Source organism: Pelodiscus sinensis, chromosome 4, assembly GCF_049634645.1.
Source record: "Pelodiscus sinensis isolate JC-2024 chromosome 4, ASM4963464v1, whole genome shotgun sequence".
Taxonomy (NCBI): Eukaryota; Metazoa; Chordata; order Testudines; family Trionychidae; genus Pelodiscus; species Pelodiscus sinensis.
The window spans coordinates 48,391,316-48,414,145 of NC_134714.1; the positions used below are offsets into that span (position 1 = coordinate 48,391,316).

General features: G+C 43.6%; 1 protein-coding gene across 9 annotated transcripts in view; it reads left to right on the forward strand.

The window, feature by feature from the left end:
* The first annotated feature begins 5,729 nt into the window (after positions 1–5,729).
* The window catches only part of BAZ1A (bromodomain adjacent to zinc finger domain 1A), a 103,609-nt gene continuing 86,508 nt past the window's right edge, over positions 5,730–22,830 (forward strand). For 7 of the 9 annotated variants that reach the window (XM_025181948.2, XM_025181949.2, XM_075926937.1 and 4 more), the window contains exons 1-3: positions 5,730–5,888; positions 6,544–6,692; positions 14,314–14,592. In XM_025181948.2, coding sequence (XP_025037733.2) covers positions 6,580–6,692; positions 14,314–14,592 — 392 coding nt within the window. In that variant the 5' untranslated portion in view covers positions 5,730–5,888; positions 6,544–6,579. Of the gene's footprint in view, positions 5,893–5,996; positions 6,168–6,543; positions 6,693–14,313; positions 14,593–22,830 lie in introns of those variants that run through there. The other 2 variants (XM_075926936.1, XM_025181947.2) reach the window with 2 other exon arrangements.

Genomic DNA, 22,830 nt, shown 5'->3' on the forward strand with positions numbered 1-22,830 from the left:
CTGGAAAGGTTGAAATACACTGAGTTAGGGTCTGGCTGCATTAAAAAAGCTACAAAAGTGCAGCTGCACCCACTGCAGCACATCAGAGTAGACTATATTACCCAGCACTAACAGGAAGGATTCTTCCATCAGTAAGTAAATTACCTCCCTGAGAGGTGGTAGCTAAGTTGATGGAAGAATTCTTTGGTTGACCTAGCACTGTGTACACCAATGTAAGATCTATATATCTACACTTCGTAGGGATGTGCAGTTGGATTTTTCACCCCCCTGAGAGTTATAGTCTGAGGGGTTGCCATGTTAGTCTATATCTATAAAAACAAGGAATCCTATAGCACAGTGGTTTTCAACCTTTTAAATCACAATATCACTTTTTCAATATAAGTGTAATGTAAGATCTACCTCAAACCCAAATACCCTTGCCCCCCTTCCTTCCTGCCCCTTTTCTGAGGCCCTGCCCCTATTCACCCCTTCTCCGAGGCCTCACCCTGCTCACTCCATCCCCTTTCCTCCCAAAACTCATTCACTTTCACCAGGCTGGGGTAGCGGGTTGGGGTGCAGGTTCTGGTCTCGGACCAAGGGGTTTTGAGTGTGGGAGGGGCTCTGGACTTAGCCCAGGGTGTGGGATTGGGGTCCAGAGGGGTTTCAGGGTGCAAGCTCTGGGAAGGAGTTTGGGTGCAGGGGGACACACATCTGGGGCAGGAAGTTGGGTGTAGGAGGAGGTTCAGGGCTGGGACAGGGGTTCAGGAAGCAGGCTCTGTCTGGGCACTGTTTAACTGAGACAGTTTCTGGGTGGTGGAGCAATGAGGTTAAGGCAGGCTTATTCCTGCCCTGGCCCTGCAACACTCCTGAAAGCAGCTGGCATGTACAGCAATGGCTCTATGGTGCCATGTGCTGCCCCTCATCTACAGGCCCTGAGCCCACACATTCTACTGGCCATTACTGATCAGTGGGAGCTACAGGAGCACTGTCTGCAGGCAAGGACAGCATGTGGAGACCCCCTGCTCTGCCTTTCTCAGGGGCTGCAGGGACATGCCAGCTACTTCCATAAGCAACAATTACCACAGGGAGAATTACTCCAGCCGCTATAGGTTAGACATTTTAGAACTCACTACTGAAAGAATTAAATTTAAGTGTAAGAGAGAAACTAAAATTATGAAATGCACAGACCAGTCAAAAACCAAAATAACAGACTTTGCAAGTAGTACAAGAAGTAACAACAACCCCCCCAAGTTTGTGCTGGATTGGGAGATGAGCATAAAGGACAGTGCATGTTTGTGAGAATGACAAACACACACAGTGTGTGAGAGTGTCAGAGATTTTCATTGCCAACCTCCCTCCATCCCCTTCTTTTTGTAGAGATGGGGTACAGAAGTGGGGGGAGAACATCAGCATTCCCTGTTTTCTCCCTCCCACCTCCTGCACAGCAAGTAGGAGGCTCCCAAGGTGGCAGCTCCAAGGCAAAGGGCAGGAGTAGCATGAGGTGTAGGGACAGCATTTGATAGCATCCTAACCAAATCAGTCAGGATCACCTGTCAGAGGCTCCAAGATCTATCAATCTATTCCAATCCACTGGTTGGTGACCATTTCTGTAGCACCTTAAAGACTAACTGTTTTATTTGGACATTAGCTTTCGTGGGTAGAAAAACACTTCATCAGATGCAACAAATAAATCTGTTAGTCTTTAAGGTGCCACAGGACTCCTAGTTTCTGAGAGATGTAGCTATACTCATGTAAATTGTTAGGGAAGATCCAGCCTGAGTGTGCTCAAGTTACTGCAGTCCAGTTAGGCTAGCTCAATTGATAAAAGCATACTGGAGTTACACACAGGGTATGACCCACTTCCTCAGATCAAATAGTGGAAGAAAATTATTTTCTTCCACTATTTGATCTGAGGAAGTGGGTCTGGCCCACAAAAGCTCATCATCTAATAAACCATCTTGTTAGTCTTTAAAGTGCTACATAGTCCTGTATTTTGTTTCAGCTACACCAGACTAACACGGCTACATTTCTATCACTATTCTACACAGGGTATGTGATTTATAGCACAAGGTAATGGGATTAGCTGCTGATGAGTTGTAATTTGGGTTGTTGCATTCCCACAGTACTACCAGCTAATGCACCAGGATCACGGGAGGGAGCTTCAACTAACCCCTTCTTGAGTTTAAAGCACCATTTAATCTGACCTAGAGTTTTTTGTGTGGGGACATAGATGAGTTAGGTGTAACATTCCAACTAACTGTGTTAAGAAATCACAACCTGGCTGAGTTAAGTCTATTGAGATAAATAGAGAGAAGTTCACACCTCTCCAAACTTTTGTTTCATGCTCTTAACGGATAGATGTTATTTCATCAGCTACACTAAGACAATGTCTACACTGGAAGAGGTAAAGGGATGGCTAAATAGTGAAAATGCAGAGTATTGTGACCACACTTGCAGTGGCTTTCGGAGCACTGCACTGTGGACAACTATCCCACAGAGCACCCCCTCCTCTTCTGCAGCTCAGGGCCGGATTAAGGGGGGGGCTAGCCAGGTAGCTGCCTGGGGCGCCAACCTCTGGGGGATGCCTGATGGCAGCTGTAAGGGGCACCGTGCGCCGCCCCTTAGAGCTGCCATCAGGCACCACACGCCCAATTGCAGCTGTAAGGTGCACAGCGCGCTGGGGCTGCGCATGCGCCGTGCAGCGGAGCCGTGCATTCATCACGCACCCGCAGCCCGGGGCGCAGGAATGGCTCAAGCCAGCCCTGCTTCTGCTGCTGACTTTTATGGGAAGGCAAAAGGAGACCAGGGTCATCCTAAATCATTTCACGTCCCAGCAGCCCATGTGCTTCTGTCTGTATTTGGCCCCATCTTTGAACAGCTTTTGTGCTGTGTGCTCTGCCTCCTTGGTCTGTGGGAAAGGATCCCCAGCTGTTGAAGAAAATGCTGATAGGTCTCACTAACACGGTCAGAAATGACACCAGAATGTTGCAAATAACCAAACAACATGCTTTAAAGGCAGGTGGGATTTTTTAAAAGATTTAAAGAAAAAATGTGCAAGTATTTTAAGACGATTCCAGAACCTCAGCACAGTGCATCTATGATTAACCTGTATATGCAACCCCCATAATTTCATATTGCCATAACCCCTATTCTTTCTTTTCATTACCCCTTTCATTGCTCTCATTTATTATGTTAAGTCTTAGATTGGATGATTCACCGCAAAATAGAGAAATAAAGGAACAAAACCTCACTGTTACCATCCTTCCTTTCCATGCTTGTCCCCACCTTCTACCTGCCTGGCTCTCCCCAGTGGGAGTCCTATTCTGCCCTCCCCCCAAACTCCCTGAAGTCCCATGCACATTTCTACCTCCAAGGCCAATTCCATCCCTCTCTTCCCAGCCTCCCCGTGCTTTGTTGCCAGACTTGCCCAACTCCCTTTTCACCCCAGCTCACTCACATGGAGAGAAAGTTTTGTTCATAGTGCCAGCCCCACAATCTCTGGCAGGAGGAGACTCCGCTTCTCTCCAGATGGTGGTGGTCCAGGCTGCTGCACCCTCAGTGACAGTCTGTGTGACTACACACTCCTGGGGTGGGGGGTCCAGGGTGGAGATGGAGCCCTTAGCTGCCTGGCTGAAGAGTGAATGGGTGACAGGGAAGGGCTGAAAAGCCCACTGGCCAGACACTGGGGAGGGCCAGAGGAGTCTGTACTGTGGGCAAAAAAGTGAAGTCCCACCACAGCCAGCAAGGGGAAGCTCTAAAATCTTGGCTTTGTAAAAGCAGAAATAGTTCAAAACTCAAAGCTAAATATACCATCCAACAGCTTCACTGTATCCTGAATAAATGCAAACAGCACCTCTGATACCACAACCCTACTACTCAACCCTCACAGGGAAACAGCTGAGAGAATAAATGAGAGGGAGGAACAAAGAGGAGGGAAAGAGAACGAGAGAGAGAGAGGGCAAAGGAGACAGGGAAAGGGAATCCGTTTTTGATGTCATAATTCTATCAGATCATGAATTTTTCATGGATGCCAACTAGTTATAAAATAATGCAGTACTGACAACCTTAAATGTTCAAAAATCATAGTATAACTCCAGAATAATGGAATTTTAATAAGTTATTAATATAGGGCTTATTTTATTTCCTTCTGTCTTTTCAGTTTTCAGGGTGTTAATTTTCCAGCTTTTGTCTGCAGCCCTCAGTGGTAGAAACTTTTTCTTAAATTAAAGCTGAGATTCCCATCTAATTGTGTCTCCAGGAGTTAGAACTTTAAGAAAAATGTGATATATTGCAAAAGTTGCCATGAAATCACAAGAACTAGCAAAGCTGAATGCCATTCCCACAGTATTTGTTTTTGAAACACTAAGATTTTGCTGCAAAACAGACAAAAACATGATTTCAGTTGTGCTTATTAAATACTTTTTAAAAAATTGTTTGCAATCACATCTCTGCCGTCTACTACAAATTAATTTAAAATGGTAAACGAAGGCCAATGGCAAATGGGGAAAATAAATGGGTAGAATTGGAGCTGACTTGTGGGCATCCTATTAATAGTTTAAGCTAAACATTTTATAAACTAAATGCAAGGAATGAACATAACTTAAAATGTCAATGACCCAAATCAGATTTTCTACCCATAACAAAAATTCAAATTCTATGATTCTATATAATGGCAACTTTCATTTAGCCTTTTATCCTGCAATTACACTAGTGCAGACCACTACACTTGCATGAAATGTCAGTGAAATTAGGGATTCTTGATAAGTACAGGGACTGTACAAGTACACCTATTGCAGGAACAGGACTTTAGATTGTATATTCCTATTTGGGAACTAGCCCTTCAAATACTTATGAATGTGACTGATTTACTGAGTAAATAAAGTTATTAATGTGTTTTGCAGGACTGGAACCTTAGATGTTAAGATCATCAGGGTATAGCATCTGGCAAACCTGAGTGTTTAATCAATGTTTAAAATACATGTATTGAAATAAAAATCAATTTAAGAATAACAACAATAGGGTGTGCTTTGGTAGGGTAGTACCTAGCTATTCTTAGATCAGCTGAGCTGAAGGTAGCAGGTCATGTTTTGTGGCCCAGAGACCCCTAAACTGTGTATAGGAGTTACACTTGAGATAATTTTAACCACAGTATTCTTGAACACGGTTCCACCTGAACTCCTCTGGAAATGTATCATTTTGGTCTTAAGTAATGGAAGAGAGACATTTCTCCACAATTGTGCTAGCCAACACTAAAGCCTTTGAGATTGCAATTTATAGGAAAGAGATTTTTATAAAGTACTGATATTTCTATCCCTGATGAATTGAGTATGCAATGGGGCCAGTGACTTTTCCAAGGTTAAGAAGTAATGAGATTTTGTGTGAATGCACAGAGAGAATTTTTGAAGTAGCAGCCGTAATTTCTGAAAGGAGAAATGTGCTACTGTGTCTGAAACGTCTTTATTCCTGTCTTTGAATACGAATTCCCCTTATCAGCAGCTTTTCCTCGTATCCAAGTGGCTTGTCATTTAAAACCCAACCTGCTTGGGTACCAAGCAGTGAGGAGGATCCAGGTCGTTGCCCCAGATCGGTCACCCCCTCACGCTATAGATCTTTAGGCTGATAATTCAAAAATGGAGGATGAGTCCTCTCAGCCATTAATTAATAATGTAGCTCTCTGTCTTCCTGTGTGACACACACGAGAAGGCACTGAGCGGCCAATAAAGATGTAGGGTAGAGAAGTGAAAAGCTCCTCCCAGCAGCTCTTCCTCATTGAGCTGAAGTAGATCAAAAACTTCCCAGGAGCTGAGGGGGAAAGACAGCAGAGCAAGAGGAGGAAAATAAGCAAGGAGGAGAAGATCTCCGTACCCCCCACCCAGGCAAAAAGGGGTCGGGACCCTATTAAACAGACGGTAGGTAAGAGGAGGAAGACCTCTTTATATACCACTCCGACGGGCGGACAAGGAAGTTCCCATTACGCACCCGCCGGGAATGAGAAGGGTGACCCCACTATGCCCCTCCCGGCCGGCAGAGACGCGGACGTAGGGGAGTCCCACTGGCCACTAGCCCGGCAGGAAGCGAAGGAGGAAGAGAAGTGATCACCGCTCCCCTCCCCCCCGGTTTGCTGAGTAGGGGTTGGGAGGAGGCGGCGAAGGGGGAGTGGAAGTTGGTGTCCGACCCGGCGTGTGCAGGTCAGAGGCGGGGAAGGGGGTGACCCCGTGGCCGGGGAACCGGTGGAGACAAAGCGCGATCGCAGCAGCCGGGGTATCCCCGAGCCGAGCACGTTGTGTGACTCCAGGGGGAGTGGGCCGCCTCCGCCTGCTGCTCGGCGTCATGGCCCCATTGTGAGGCAGGAGGAGGAGGCGGGGGAGGAAGGATCCGTAGCTCCCTCCTCGCAGTCCCAGGCAGGCAGCGGCGTGTCAAGCACACAAAAGGCTGCCGCCGCCGCCGGATTCCCAGTAGCGCCGCGACCCGAGCTGCTCCCCTGGGGGGAGGGACACGCCGGGCCCCGCTCCCTCCTCCCGGGCCGCCGCTCGCACTCACTCTCCTTTTCCCTCCAATTTGAAGCGGGCCGGGGCAGGAAGGAGCGCGCGGAGCGGGGCGATGCCGCTGCTGCACCGAAAGCCCTTCGTGAGGGAGAAGCCCCCCGCCGACCTGCGGCCCGACGAGCGCGTCTTCTACTGCAGGGTCACCAACGAGATCTTTAGGGACTACGAGTAAGAGACGACCCCCCCCCCTCCTGGTCCGCTTCCCCTTCCCCGGGCGGGCCGGGCAGTTTAACCTCCCGAACGGCTGACATCTGGGGTGGGAGGGGATTCCCTGCCCGGCGTCCCGGAGACACTCCGCTGGGAGCGCTGTGGGCGGCGAGCCCTGCGTCTCCCCGGCTGGGGAGGGCGCCCCGCGGAGACCGGGATCCCCTCCCCGAACCCGCCTCACCCCCGGGGTCCCGTCAGGCCCCACGGGGAGGCCAGTCGCCACCCTGGCTCCTGGGGCGGCGGGGAAGCAGCGGGCGAGCTGCCTAGCGTGCGGTGTCACTATCCGGGCGCCCCGGCCGCGGGCCGCCAGAGGCAGCCGGGAAGTGAAAGTTGAGCGGGAGGCAGTAAGTGCCTGGCCCGGCCCCCAGCTCCTTCAGGGGCGCCCGAGCCGCATGTCGGCAGCTACTAGGCCTCGCTGCGTGCGCCAGCCCCGCCCACAGCCCCCAGAGAAGGGGCACAACGGTCACCGGGCCGCTGGCGCTGAACAGCCGCGCGCCTAACTCGGGCTCGGCGGCGGCCGGGCCGCGGTTTAAATAGCGCCGTGGGGGAGCGGCGGCCCCTGAGTGCGGGTCGAGCAGCCTGACATGTGCTGCTGCCTCACTATTGTTGTCGTAGCAGCCGGGCCGGGGTTGTGGGGGGCGCACCACGCGGAGCCATTTCAGCCCCCACCCTCTCATTAACCCTTTCCTTGTTCTCGCCCGGGGTTGCCGCGCTCCTGCCGCGCCGCCAGCCTCGCCCCCGTCAGCTCCAATGCACTGCCGGGTTGAGAGTTGCTGAGTGACCGTTTGAACTCCCTCCCAGCTCCTGGTCTTGAACGTGCCCTGTCTCGGCGCTTGCATCAAGCAATAGTTGGGGGGTTCTTTCATCAGCTTTGCAGCCCTGACACTCGTCCTTTGAGACTGAGGAGGAGGATTGCTGGGGGCAAGGATGTTGTATCTGTCCCTAAGGGCATTAATGTCAGGGTATTATAGTAGCATCTTTAATTCCACTTTGCAGGCTTTCTGCTCACAGCAGCCTCTTAAGGTAACTGAGATTTTCCGTGTCAGAGGAACGCCAATTTAATGCAGTAAAAATCACCCAAAACAAACCCAACGCAGTTTCCAGTAGTGTGCAAAGCCGCAGGTTTCCCCACCAATATTTATAGCTTGACAGCCATTTTTCTATTAGAATGTATTTCCCCTGTTCTTGTGTAAAAGACCAACAGAGATTGTGAAACAGTGTTGTCAAATGTACAAGACCTATGCAAAAAGCAGGAAAAATTATATTTCTCTGTTCTCACTCACTTATGCTGATTATGATTATTTTGTAGCAGCAGTGGGTAAAAATCTTTAGAAAGATAAGATTTTGTTTTAAAGCTGACTCTTTTAACTTTACAATCTGATCCAACATTACTTATAAGATATGAATGTTAATTAATCACTTCCACCCACCCACAAAATGTTCCCAAAAATCAAATTTTGTCTTACGTTTTTTTTTTAAAATAAATACTTTCTTTTGCAGTATGTAAAATTAGAGCACATGTAAATTTTACCATGCTTGGACTTGTTTTTGCTACTCAAATAGACTTCACCAAATAATATCTTAAGAGGAGTTGGATTGAATAATTTTGAAAGGGTCCTTGTGTTTCCTAAATTGTAGTGGAGGAGAGAATTAAAAAAAAAAAAGCCCGTAAAGAAAGTTTATTAAGTGTAGTTCAGAAGTGTCTGCATTAACATATCAAGGATATAAAAGGCAGGAACATAAGGACCTACGTTTTTCTACAGAATATAAGATTTCTCTTAATTCCACTATTTTGAAAATGTCTTTCATAAATAAAATTAGGGTGCATTTACACCACACCTAAACTTGAAATAAGATACGCAATTTGCACAGTGTAAATTGTGTATCTTATTTCAATTCTAATTTGAAATTTGGTACATCTGCACAGCGCCAAATTTTGAAAAAACCCGCACTATTTTGAGACCTCTCTTAACCCTTGTGGAACAAGAGTTACAGGGATGTTGAAATAGTGTACCCGTTATTTTGAAAAATATTTCAAAATAACAGGCGGCTTGTTAAGATGCGGAGTAGCTATTTTGGGATACTTCTGGTATCCCAAAATAGCCATGCTGTCTAGACGTACCCTTATTGTTATCACAGTATTATAACTGACTCTCATTAACAACCCAAATTAAAATCAAGTGTATATGTGTAGTTTAGAAAGACACTCAACAGAATGAAGCTTTAGTACCTCTTTCATAACTGCATGGAAGAGTTGTAAAGATTAAAAAAAAAAAAAAAAAGTCCTTCAGTATTTGGAAAGGGCCGAATTCCATGTTTTAATCTGGTTCCTAGGCTGGCTGGATCTAGAAATACATACTACACTCAGTTCTCAATTACTCTTTGCTCAGATCTGATGGCAGCTTGCAAGGATTAAATATGGCCTTCATGTACTAACTAAACTTTTAGTTACTATTTGTCATATTAGATATCACTCAGTGGGAAAATACTCTTTCACTTTCTGGACCATTGCTATATCTGCACTCACCTACTCTATTTCTTTTCCCTTTCCTTGATCTTTGATGGTTAGGCTGAGAAAAGGGAGTACAGCAATTCCTCATTTAACACGTGCCAGCTTAACACGTTTTTGTGATAGCATGATTTTTTTTTTTAAGGGAACATTTTTTTAATTACATGACTGTCCCCGGAATAACACCATTTCCCCAGGCGGCCCGTCGCTGGCGGCTACGCAGGGCTTTCCCTGCCTCCCTGCAAAGCGGCAGAGGGTTTGCCGCTCGCCATGCCGTTCCCCGGCGACTTCCTCCCCCCGTTCCCCTTCGCTGGATGCAGAGCAGGTCCTGGCAGACCCATCACAGGGGCATACTCCCAATCCAATCCCCCTCCCCTCTCCTCCCCTTCCCTTCCACACAGCCAAACACCTTCCCTCCCTGCTGTAACCCAGTCCCCTTTCTCCCCCAACCTTATGTCCCGGTCCCAACAGACATCACCACTTGAAACGCAACCCCCACTTTTTCCATTATTTTCAATGGGAAAATTGACCCCACATAACACGTTTTCACTTAACACGATCATTTTCTGAAACATATCTATAGTGTTAAATGAGGAATTACTGTATGTTTTTGTTTTAAATCAAGTGGGCAATGTGTTTTGAAATGTCATTTAACACCTTTTACTGTCATAGTTTAACACCTTTAAAATTGTGTTAGCTGGTTGTGATGTATTCTAACTGAGAACTGAAGATCACCATCCACTGTGTTTTTAAAGGTGGTAGAAATCTAGTCTCTACTAGGGATGCCAAAATTAGTTTATATTGGCAAACGTGTAACTGCTGACATTTTCAGTAGTTAAACGTTTACATGTGGGAAGGAGGTAGGTGACTCCATTCCCTTCCCCTGCGCTGCTGCCTCAGATACAGGCTCATTGGTTAATCATTTACATGTTTACACTATCATATCCCTAATCTCCACTAATTGTAAAGTGATATTTAAAAGTGCATTTAAAAGTGCATAAGCTAATACATTTGAAAAACTTTTTTTTTCACAACTGCACAATAAGCCAGTGGAACTCATTGATGCCAGATATTATTGATGCCAGTGGTTTAGCAGAATTCCAAAAATAGTTGTATGTGTAAATGGCATACATTATGGTGACAACTGATTTGCTGCATTCCAGCTCTGGGAGGAAGGGGACAGAGCATGAATCAGGCAATTCTTATGCTCCAAAAGTGCAGGGAGGAAGAGGGAAGAGCAGGGAAGTGCGGAGCTCGGGTCCCAGTGTGTGAGAGGCGCATGGGAGAAAAAGACAGCCAGAGGGTCTGCAGACTGTAGGTGGAGCCCCATTGGGCTGCATGCAGCCAGTGGAATGCAGTTTGCCCATCACTGTTTTAGAAGCGCATTTCCTTTTTTTGCAAATGATTTTTTTCTCCATTTTGATGTGTGAAAAAACTTGCACAAAATAAAAGTGAACTACAGTGAAAGAGGATACAAAAAGTGGTGTTGTAGAGTGACTGAAAAAAAAGTTTTCCTAAAAGCTGTTTCATTCATGATAATCTGAGCTTTTATGTGTAACAGATGTACTTGTAGATTTTACTTGAGAGGTGTGAGGTTTTTTTTTTTTAAGTTAATAGTATTCATTTCAATAACATGTCTGTCCTTACAACTCCATTAGGAAAAGGTAGTAACCCTGAAAGGGAAGCTGTCACTTTGATTTTTGTTTCATGTGAATACATTTTTAATAGCTCCAGTTTCTGCATCTTTTAAACAGAATATCCTGAAACTTGTTTGTAATTTGTTTGAATATATTTTTTCTGATTTTCTGTTGATGATTTTTAAGAGTCTCCTGAACAGAGGAAGAATTAAGTGATAGGGAAATAGTGAAACTGTGCAGAAAGGCCTCCATCCTGCAAAGATTTAGTAAATATTAACTGTATGCATCAACAGTTACTTCTAGTTCATAAATTAAGCGCATACATAAGTCTTTTCAGAATTGGGGCCAAAGGTGCTGCTAAACACCCAAAGTAGAGATACTGATGTTCATTTAAGGAAATCTTCCGAATGTGTAGGAAGCCCCCATTTTGAAGGGGTGTGGCAGACTAGCTGGGAGACATGGTCAGACTTTCAATTGCCCTGTAGAGTCTCAGCTTTCATTACAGTAGTGTTTGTGTCTGGCTGTTATGGTTGCAGTGCAAACTTTGAGCAAGTGAAGCAAATGTAACAGATTCATGTGTGTCTCACTGAGTGTGTAAAGAGCCTGAAACAATAGCTGTCTGGTGTGAGCTACCCCATTCACTTCACTGGGTGCTAACTCTGATGATGATGATAATACTTTAAATGTCACCCATGTTAACCCAATTTCACTCATCGTCAAAGCATGCATACAAATGAATTGCATTATGAAGATGTGTAAAAAGTGTATCCCAAAGTATGGGGTGGCCATGATAGGCTAGCCTGGAATGACACAGACAATGTTACATTTGTCCTGTGTCTGAATTTATACAACACGGTGTAGGATTGAAGGGCAGAGGGGGAGAAGACTGATTGATTTAATTACGTGGAAGTGGCCTTCTACTCTTAAATATTTAGGAAACACTGCATTCAGGAATAAGTATCACACTGTTAGTTGATCCACAATATGTAATATTTTAACATAACTATAATCTGCTAAGTGGCTTTGAGTCTGTTTACTTTTTAAAAAATCAACTATTCCATCTAGAAATGAATTTAACAAACCACTATTTTTGCCAGGTTCATCAAAATATTGTGATTAGCTCATCCTGCAAGAGCTGTTGAATAATCAATACTATAGATATTATGCTGGTGTACTAAACAGGAAGTAAACCAGTATAACCATGGTGCTTGCAATATTACTTGGAACACTGAAAGGGGGGGGGAAATCAGCATTTGTGAAATTGAAAAGGGAGATGGGACTCTGCAGAAAAAATAAGTTAATGCTTTTATAAGAGCAATGCAAAGAGCAATGAACAAAAACTATGTAAAAGAAGTGTTTGGCATTATTTTTTTAACTTCCCTAATGATGCGCTAGAATACTCAAAAGCACTAAAGTGTTTTGACTGCTGAAAAGCAAACTGGAACTTAAATGAACTTAAACCGTTTTAAGAAGAAAAACTGAGACTATTATATGCTTGTGCAATTTTAAATGCTGATTTTGTAAGTATATATGTGGATGGCAGTGTTAAATTTATACCCATGATTAATCTCATTGAACTTAGTGGGACTGTTATTTAAGAATGGCCATATTGGGTCCATCTAGCCAAGTATCCTGTCTGCTGACAGTGGCCAATACCAGATGCCCCAGAGGGAGGGATCACAACAGGTAATCGTCACGTAATCCTTCCACTGTCATCCACCTCCAGAGAAACAAAGGCCTAGGGACACCATTTCTACCCATCCTGGCTAATAGCCATTGATGAACCTAATTTCCAGGAATTAATCTAGCTCTTTTTTTGAACCCAGTTAAAATCCTAGCCTTCACCACGTCTTCTGGCAAGGATTTCTAGAGATTGACTGTGTGCTGAGTGAAGAAAAACTTGCTTTTGTTTGTTTTAAACCTGCTGCCTATTAATTTCATTTGGTGACTCTAGTTCTTCTAATCTGGGAATAAGTAAATAACTTTTCCTTTTTCACTTTTTCCATACCAGTCATGATTTTATAAACCTCTATCATATCCCCCCTTAGTCTCCTCTTTTCTAAACTGAAAAGTCCAAGTCTTTTTAATCTCTTCATATGGGACCCGTTCCAACCCCTAGTCATTTTTGTTGCCCTTCTCTGAACCTTTTCCAATGTCAGTATCTCTCTTTTGGGATGAGGCAACCGTATCTGTACGTAGTATTCAAGATGTGGGCGTACCATGGTTTTATATAGAGGCAATAAGATATTTTCTGTCTTATTCTCTATTCCTTTTTTAATGATTCCTAACATTCTGTTTGCTTTTTTGACGGACTCTGCACACTGAATGGATGTTTTCAGAGATCTATCCACAATGACTCCAAGATGTCTCTCTTGAGTATTTGTAGCCAAGTTAGTCCCCATCATATTGTATGTATAGTTGGGATTATTTTTTCTAACGTGCATTACTTTATATTTATCAGCATTAAATTTCATTTGCCATTTTGTTGCTCAATTACTTAGTTTGGTGAGATCTTTTTGAAGCTCTTCACAGTCTGCTTTGGTCTTAACTATCTTGAGCATTTTGGTATCATCTGCAAATTTTGCCACCTCACTATTTACCCCTTTCTCTAGATCATTTATAAATAAGTTGAATAGGATGGGTCCCAGCACAGTCTCTTGGGGGACCCCACTAGTTACCTCGCTCCACTCTGAAAATTTACCATTTATTCCTACCCTTTGTTTCCTGTCTTTTAACCAATTATCAATCCACAAAAGGACCTTCCCTCTTATCCCATGACAACTTGCTTTACTTAAGAACCTTTGGTGAGGGACCTTAAAGTATACTATATATACACAATTACTCATGTATGTGGACTTATTTGCGGGTCCTAAAGACCTGACTTTGCCCAGTTAAAATCACTGGGAGTTTTGTTGCATGTAGACTGTAGTGAGCAGATTTTGACCCTACAACAGTAGATTTATCAAGTACTGAAAAATTAGGGTGAACAGAAGTGGCAAAATGACCCTTTGAGTATTCCGTAATGAAGTGAGAACCAATAATGATGTGTTTTAGGTAGGGATGTTAAAATGTGTTTAATTATGTAAATAGTATAATCACTGAAAATTTGAACGGTTATATGCAGGGGGCAGGCGGCTACAGGAGATCATACACGTGGGGAGATGGCTTAAAAGCTGGTTTCCTGCATTTACCAGCTCCCACTTGCCTCCCGCCCCCATGCTTCTGCCTTTGATACAAATGTAATGACTGTAATTTAATTCTGGCGATCGTATTACTATCCACAACTGGAACAGAAGTAGTGTAGTGTTTTACTTTTAGACTTGTAGTGTGTTTTTCGCTTAGTTGGGTGAAATCTTGTAACACTGTATTAATTTTGGCTAAACTATAGGGATTAGCTAGAGTTCTATTAACTTTTCCTTTTTTTTCTTCATTATAGTGACTTTTTTGAACGAACCATTCTGTGTAACAGCCTCGTATGGAGCTGTGCTGTCACAGGTAAACCTGGACTCACATATCAGGAAGCACTTGAATCCGAAAAGCGAGCCAGACTTAATCTCCAGAGTTTTCCAAAGGCACTCATAGTTCCAGTTTTGTATTTGGCCACTCTTACACATCGCTCACGACTTCATGAGATCTGTGATGAAATCTTTGCTTATGTCAAGGATCGATATTTTGTTGGCGAAACAGTGGAAGTAGTTAGAAATAATGGTGCAAGGTAAACAAATTTTCAGTGCATTATTAATGAAATGTGTTTATACTATACCTATTTTTATTATTGATTTTTACAAAATGTGGAGTTATCAGTTCTGTAACACATTATTTGTAGGACAAGTACAAATCTCTTGCTAACCATGGGTACGTCTAGACTACAGGCTTTTGTCGACAGAGGCTTTGTGGACAGATACTGTCGACAAAGCTTCTGTCAACAAAGAGCGTCTAGACTACATCCAGTTATGTCAACAAAGCAAGCTGCTTTGTTGACATGAGAGGGTAGACACAAAGGACAGTTTAGATGCTTACATCCCTAATTCCGATAGGGTTTTTAAACTTTCTGCTCATACAGTATATACAAACATGTTGGGAACTGATAACAGTGCTTCTTTTTTATCCTATCTTTGTATGAGTTACAGAAGTTTTTAGTTAAGGAAATGAGTGGTAAAGCCATTACTATTAAGGGTTTGGAGAAATCCTGAACTTTATTGTTCTCAAATGTGGTAACTTTTGTATTTGAATCCATTAGTTTATAGTTAGCTTAAGTCTGTTAGTTCGGTTGAATTTTCCCTTACATTATGTTGTTTCTCTGAAGGGTCTGGAAATGTTTAATTTCAAGTCATAAACTTTGCAAAGATTTCCACATGCTTAAAATTACATATTGAATAGTTCAATTGGTGGGACTACACACAGTGTAAATAATTTATTTTCTGGATTGGGCTTTTGTGCTGTTAGCCTCCCCAGACCATGAAGTAGTAAGATGGCATTACCCAGCATTAGATCCATGACAAAATCCTTAATATGTTAGAGGGGGCAGGGCCAGCATATTTATTGGAGGCCCACCCTTTCATATGGTTTCTGGTTTTTCCTTTTTTGCCTGGCAGTACAGATATAGAAATAGTTGTATTATGGAGTGAAAATAAGATTTTAATCAAATGATTAAAATATGCATTCAGGTGCTCAAATGCAATGTTGGTGAATTCAGATGTCTTTTGAATTTGCCAAATATGCTCCTGCATTTTGTCATCTTCTTGGACCTAGTCTGCACCCCTGACTGATGTAGCTATGCCAGCCTAACCTGTTATGTGAGTAGTTATGTTTATTGAAGAATGCTCGTATCTACACATTTCTTAGGAAGGTGATGTACCTGCTTGGTTCGAAAGCTCTCTTTTATGAATTTAGACTGCATCTGTGCTAGAGGTTTATGCTAGAACAGATAGGGCAGTTAGGGTGATGTAGCTAAGCCAGTGTAGTATAAGATATACTTCAGAGTCTCTACTTCAAATCACTTGTTTTAGTTGAGCACTAGTTTTGATGTTACACATTATTTAAGCTTGTTTTATACAGAATGGTGGTTGGTCTCTTCTGTTTGTTAGTTGTAGACTTCAGACTTGGCTGAGCTGGTGGTCAGAGATTTTTCACTCTGCCTTTTCTGGATGTGTGGCTCAAGACAGAGAGCAAGAATACAACTTCAGGAGGTGGTGTTGGTTCAAGAGAATGTCCTAACATTATTTCCTCATGGTTAGTCTTTTATAGTTTGTGTTACCCTGCTTTGCCTTGGGAACTACCTTTTGTTCAGTTAGGGGTCCTAACATGTTGACTATAGCTGATTGATATCTTGATCTGAAGTCGGCATGGAATATTCCAGTATGAAGTGGACGCTTTTTTGCAAAATGTTTGTGATCACTAACAATGTCCTTTTTGGAAATGGACTTGAGAGTCCCATGTGAGAAGAAATTGGCAGCACTTACTGTGTAATGGAATAAGACCCATTTTAACCTTACTAAATATAAGGTTAATCATCAATTACTCTTTCACACATGACCATTTGTTTCTTGTGACAGCTGGTAAGCATGATGAGGGAAAAGGAACTCAGAAGTAGGCCATGGTCAGCCTGAGTGCACGGACTGCAGTGCCCTTGCAGCTAAATTTAAAGCCACTTCAGCATTCCTTATTAATACTAAAGTTCATTTAGACATTGACCAAATATCATTAACTAGGCCCAAACTCAATCAGGACAATGTTCCATATAGCTGTGTGGTTTCATATTGAACTATAAACCTTTTATAGGGCAGGCCTTTTAGATCCGCTATGAAGAGGCTGACTTTTTCTGAGTGATCATCTATAAGGAAGTACTCATGGGTTTATAGGCTGAGGCAGTATTAAGCAAACATCTACCCTATCGACTGTCTTCTCCTTCCACACAATCACTGAGTCCCAGTTGGTAAAGTTGGGTAGAAAGAGTTTCTGCAGGATGGGAAAGAAGGGAGACTAAGTTGTTGCTTCCCTTACTCAAACTCCCACACGTATTGACTCCTTTGGTCATTGGTCTCCTCTAATCCACTGTTTCTCAAAGTGGGCTGTGGTCCTGCCTGGATAAGCCACTGGTGGGCCTTTGCCGTTTTGAAAGTATTTGTAGTGAAGTTCATTGTTTCCAGCCTAGGGGAACTGCAGGAAGTGGTGCCATGGGCCACACTGCCCACCCTTGTTCTATGCCCTATTAATAACTAGTGTGCAAGCCATTGAAAATGTGGATAGTGTTTTGCTTTTCTTTGAAAAATAGACTAATAGGAATTCTTGATTGGTCTGTCAAGGGGCCGGGACTGTATGATTAGATTCCATTTATCTCTCTGAAAATGTGCCTTTTCTATTAGTTAGTTGCAGACCCATCACCACCCCTCTGCAACTGTTATAGAGAGGGTTGCTCTAGAAATAACAGGTGCTGGTGCATTGGCCACAAAGCGGTTCCATGACTTAGGAGAAGAATGATATTATTGCCTGTGCCTAGCTATTGCAGAACTTTCACACATCTTATTTGCTGGGAAGAGTAATTGCATCCAAATTAGTGACTTCATTAAAATGTGAACAGATGTTTAATTTATGGTTTACAATTATTAGCTGCATGTCTCGAGGAACATAAAGTAGATAAATATGTATACCTTTCACAAAGTAATATTTGGAATGTGAATCCTTCATTCACTTTTGCTAAACGCAGAGATCATGTAAAAGAGTAGAACATTGCAGAATCTTGAGCTCTGGTTGTCTTAAAATATAAGCTGTTGTGTAACATGGCTGTTCCAGGTCCTAATTCAGCAAGCTACAGGTATTTGAAGCACCTGTAGATCTTGAAGTCCTTTGCTGCAATGGGAACTTAAACTCTTAAGGTATTTTATTTTTAAAGCTATGTTGCGAATAGATATAAAGTAGACAACCTCAAATATCTCTTCTAAACTGATTTAATAGAATTTACTGGAGATTCTCAGAAAATGAATTATGCATAAGAATAATTGTTATATGGAAGACAGAGCACTGCTCTTCTTTTCTAACTTACCTCCTCACTCTTTTTGTTCCATTTATCTTCTCACATGTTGCTCATGGAAGCTTTATGAGTTACCTATTAGACAGAGGATGCAGCTGTTGTAGCCAAAAATATATAAAATGAGTAAGCTGGACTATCCAGGTCAAAAGGCATTACCCTTTTCCTCTTGCCCTAACTTCTGGGAAGTGTGAGGATATGGGGAATCTTACCAGAGTACTGCACCTATATCCATATGGTGTTCCATATCTTATGACTGCTAGGGATGTCAGCATGTAGCCTTGGCTTATCAACTACATGCACTCCCTGCAGAGGCATCAGGGGGAGCAATAGCCAGTGCCCATGAGGAGCTGGCTTTAAGCAGGATCTACATGAGCAGTGTATCTGCCTCCCACCCCATCATCATCATGTGGAAGATGTACAGTGGCTGCAAGCTGGAGCCAGTACATGCGGGAAGCTTGCTTTTAGCTCTCTGTGCATGCCAGCTCCGCAGACCCGCCTTTCCCCCACCTGCTACCTCTGCAAGTGGGGGCAGGCAGAAGCTGATACTTGCCCTCCTTGCCCCCCACGCTGTTTCCTCTATCTCAGGCAGCAGTGGAAGGGTGGGGGAAGCTGCTGCGAAGCAGCATCTGTCTGTGGGAAGTGGAGCAGCCTCTGGCTACAGGGAGCTTGGACCCCTGCGAAGAGGGGCTGCTTTCACCCCATGCTGCCTCCTGCCTGCCACCCCATGCTGCTGCCTCTGAACCAGGAATGGAGCAGGAGTGCACTGGTTGCCATCCCTGCCCCCTGGGGACTATCGAATAGTCGTGTTACTGGTCAGTTTTCATGCAGTTACATGACTATTCAATTACACTATATCTAACACCCCTAATGTCTGCCTCTATGTAGCAATGGGTGTCTGATAATGAAATAGCCTCCTCTTTCTGCAACCCCTCTGGCTGCTGCAAGGAAGAAGCAGAATTCCTTCACTCTCCTGTTTTACCCTCATTCCATCCCAAAACCTCCTGGCTACTACTACATATGTGTGTGTCTTCTGTTCTTCTTTTTCACTACTTTTCATCTCCACAGCCTCCATTTTTATATCCTCTGTCTAAATGAATAGGTCTAGTGCTTGCTTCTGGTGCTGTTCATAGTCTTATCAATCAGCAGCAGGTTGAGACTGACTTGTTATCAATGATTCACTGACAAAGTGGGAGGGTGTATTAGCACCAGGGTCAGTTCTGGATGTGGTAGTGTTCAGAATTTTCATTAATAACTTGGATAAGTCAATGGAAAATATCCTTATAAAATGTGAAGATAATACCAAAACCTGGGATGGATTGCAAGCACTTTGGAGAACAATAATTAGAATTCACAACAACCTTGACAAATTGGATAATTGGTCTAAAAGCAGTAAGATGAAATTCAATAAAGACAAGTGTAAAATTCCTTTGCTTAGGAAGGAAAAATCAAATGCACAGCTACAAAATGGGAAATAATTGGTTAGGTAGAAGAACTGCTGAAAAGGATAAGTGGGTCATAGAGAAGCACAAATTGATTGAGTCGTCAATGTAATGTAATTGAGAAAAAGGGTAATGTCATTCTGGAATATATTAACATGAGTGTTTTATGAAAGACAAAGTAGGTAATTGTCCTGCTGTGCTCAGCACAGGTGAGCAATGTTCCCTCTAATTTTGTCCATCCATATGAGGACTTTCTCATCCATGTGTGGAATAATTTTTTTATATATAGTGAGACATGTGCAGCACTAGTAGAAACAAAAAAACTAGCTGTAGTGTAGACGCTCTGTTAATCTGCTGTGCAGCATTTGAATCTCTCCTGAGTGGCTGCATAAGCACGCAGCTTAACAGGGAACACTTCTGGTGGAGTACCGGGGACAACTGGGAGTACCAGGAGGCAGCACCACATAGCTGGGTGCTGGGTGGGGACTTCTGCAGGCGTGTCTGCAGAGACGGCATGTGCAGAGAGCCAAAAGCTGCATCCTTGCACATATCGGCTCCAGCGTGCCCCTCTAACTCTCCACTCTGCTGCCTCTTTATCAGAGGCAGCAGCATGTGGGATCAGGGAGGGAGGCGGATCCAGAGCTTGTGGGGATCTTGTTTAAAGCTAGCTCCTCATGAGCACTGGCTCCTGCTCCTCACTCGCTCCATGTTCTGACTGTGGCGCTTCTATCTGTCTGTGTTGCAGTCAAAACACACTTGCCCTGTGTACCCCACTGCTCTTCTGCTTTTTATGGTCCATTTAGCCAAGTATCCGATCTTCCAACACCTGCCAATGCTGGGTGCTTCAGAGGGAATGGACAGAACAGCTAATCATAACCCATTCCCAGCTGTTTCCCTGCTGTACCTCTGCGTCCCCTGTCCCCATGGAGACAGTACTGGTGGGAATCGGCTTACCCCAGTACTGACTCCTGTTCTCCCTCTCCCCCTTCCCCCCCTCCCCCCCGTCTCCTTGCTGCTTCCCTGATAGAAGCAGAAAGGGAAGGAGAAGTGACTAGTCAAGTCACTACTTGACTATCCGATAAGCTTATGCTTATGGGGTAATTGAGAAGTCGCTTAGGGTATGTCTACACTACCACCCTAGTTCGAAGTAGGGTGGTTAATGTAGTCGTACGAACTTGCAAATGAAGCCCGGGATTTGAATTTCCCGGGCTTCATTTGCATGTTGCTGGGCACCGCCATTTTTAAATGTCTGCTAGTGCGGACTCCATGCCCGCGGCTAAACGCGACATGAACTAGGTAGTTTGGACTAGGCTTCCTATTCCGAACTATCTGTACACCTCGTTCCACTAGCGGACATTTAAAAATGGCGGCACCCGGCAACATGCAAATGAAGCCCTGGAAATTCAAATCCCGGGCTTCATTTGCAAGTTCATATGACTACATTAACCATCCTAGTTCGAACTAGGGTGGTAGTGTAGACATATCCCTACATTAGACAGCTGTTACTTAGTAATGATTTTTGGTTAGTGCTAGCCTGGATGGCAGTTTGAGTATATGTTCTTGCAAATGGTTTGTTTTTCTGCTTTACGAACAGGCTATTTTCTTACAAGGTGAATAAAAATCAACATGCAGGGCCCCTTTCAGCTCCTAATGTGGCCCTACATTCAGGAATCCGTGAAAGTCTGCTCATTGTGGCCAAGTCTACTTACTGTGGCACTGACTTTGGCACCACTGATGTCATCTTCATAGATATCCTTCCTGGCACCAAAGGCACCTCCTTTGGTACCAAAAGCTTTTCTGGCATTGGCCTTATCTCAGTTATTTTAGACTGCCTTCAATGGCCTTCATGTTTCAGTTGATACTCATGCAGCCAGAACTTCTGACCTTGGAATTAGCACCACTATGTTCGCAAAAGGAATGGGACATTTTAGATGAATAGGAAGAAACTCCTTCAAAGAAAATATTGATGAATATACAGACGTCACATCTCTATTGATGAATATACATTGATTAATAGACAGAGGTCACATCTCCTGAAAACTAAATTGGTGTTTTGTTGGTCTCTTCCCTGATTATAAACAGCAATTTCAAAAGCTTATGGGAGGAATACTAATACCATCCATCTCCGGACCAGGGATGTTAAATTTAGTTTAATCAGCTAGTCGATGGATTTTCCATTGACCAGTCAACAAGTGGGGAGCCGCAGTGGGGTTAACTCCCAGCCCAAGAGCTAACCCCACTCTGGCTCTGCCTTTAAAATGTATTAAGAGCCTGTCTGAGAGGCAGCAAGCGGGTGGAAGCAACTAGTCAAGCTTTTGCTTATCGGATAGTTGACTAGTCATTTACATCCCTACTCCAGATGAGAGTTCCAGCACCAGAAACATCTGATTTCATATTTGATATTATGGGATGAGGGGCAAAGGACAAAATTACATTCCCCACTATTTCAGATCTGCTAAGTCCAAGGACATCTGAAGTTCTCCCATTTCTTCACTGCTGATGTAGAAGGTAGTTTATCAGATGTACCAAGTAAAATTTAAGGGTCACAGATTTTTGCTACATTATTCAGTAGATTCTATAGTGGTCTCTGCAGACTAGGAAATTGGGTAGAACAGCAAGATATCCCTTTCTTTTCCCACAGGACTTGCCCGTACTTAAAGTGCTAAAGTGGTACAGACACACTGTGCTGCTGTAGTGCTTAGTGAAGATACTACCTACACCAATGGCAGAGCTTCTTCCATTAATGTAGGTACTCTACTTCCTCAAGAAATAATAGTTATGTTGATGGGAAAAAGTCTCCTCTCTCTATATTGCGCTGTCTGCACTGGGAGTTAGGTCGAGATAATGGTATTGCTCAGGGGTGCAGATTTTCCATGCCCCAAGAAGCGTAGTACAACTGACTTATGTTTGTAGTGCAGATCAGGGCTTAGAGGGCGAAGATTGCAAACTAGATGGTTTTGGGAGTAAAGTTTATACTTCCTCCTTATAGGTTTTCTATGTGGCAAACTACGTGTCTTGATACATCTAATTGTTTGGGACTTTACTAACCCTATTTTGCACTCCAAACTGGAGGAACAAAGGGAAACTATTAAAAAAAAGTTGTCACTGAGGGTGTCACATTAGTCAGTATTCATTGAGATTATCATGTGATACCACAGATATTGCTAGTGCTGTGATCACTAGCATAGTTATGAGGCAATATTATTGGCTTGGATCACTGACCTTGATCTGGAATCACAGAAAATAAGTGAAGAACTCCTTTGAAGGGTCAGTCTTTTTTTAGTAATAAAATGGATAAGTCTATAGACAGGATTAGAAGGGTCACCCCATTTTGTTCCCCTCAGTTCTTTATTTCTGCATGGCTTTCCCAGCTCTCCTCTGCCTCAAAGAGAATCTCCTTCTGTACAGTTTTCTGGTTCCATAGATGGTCTCCTTCACAGCAGCAGAACATTTGGTGTGGGAAAAGATTTCAGCTGTCTGCTTC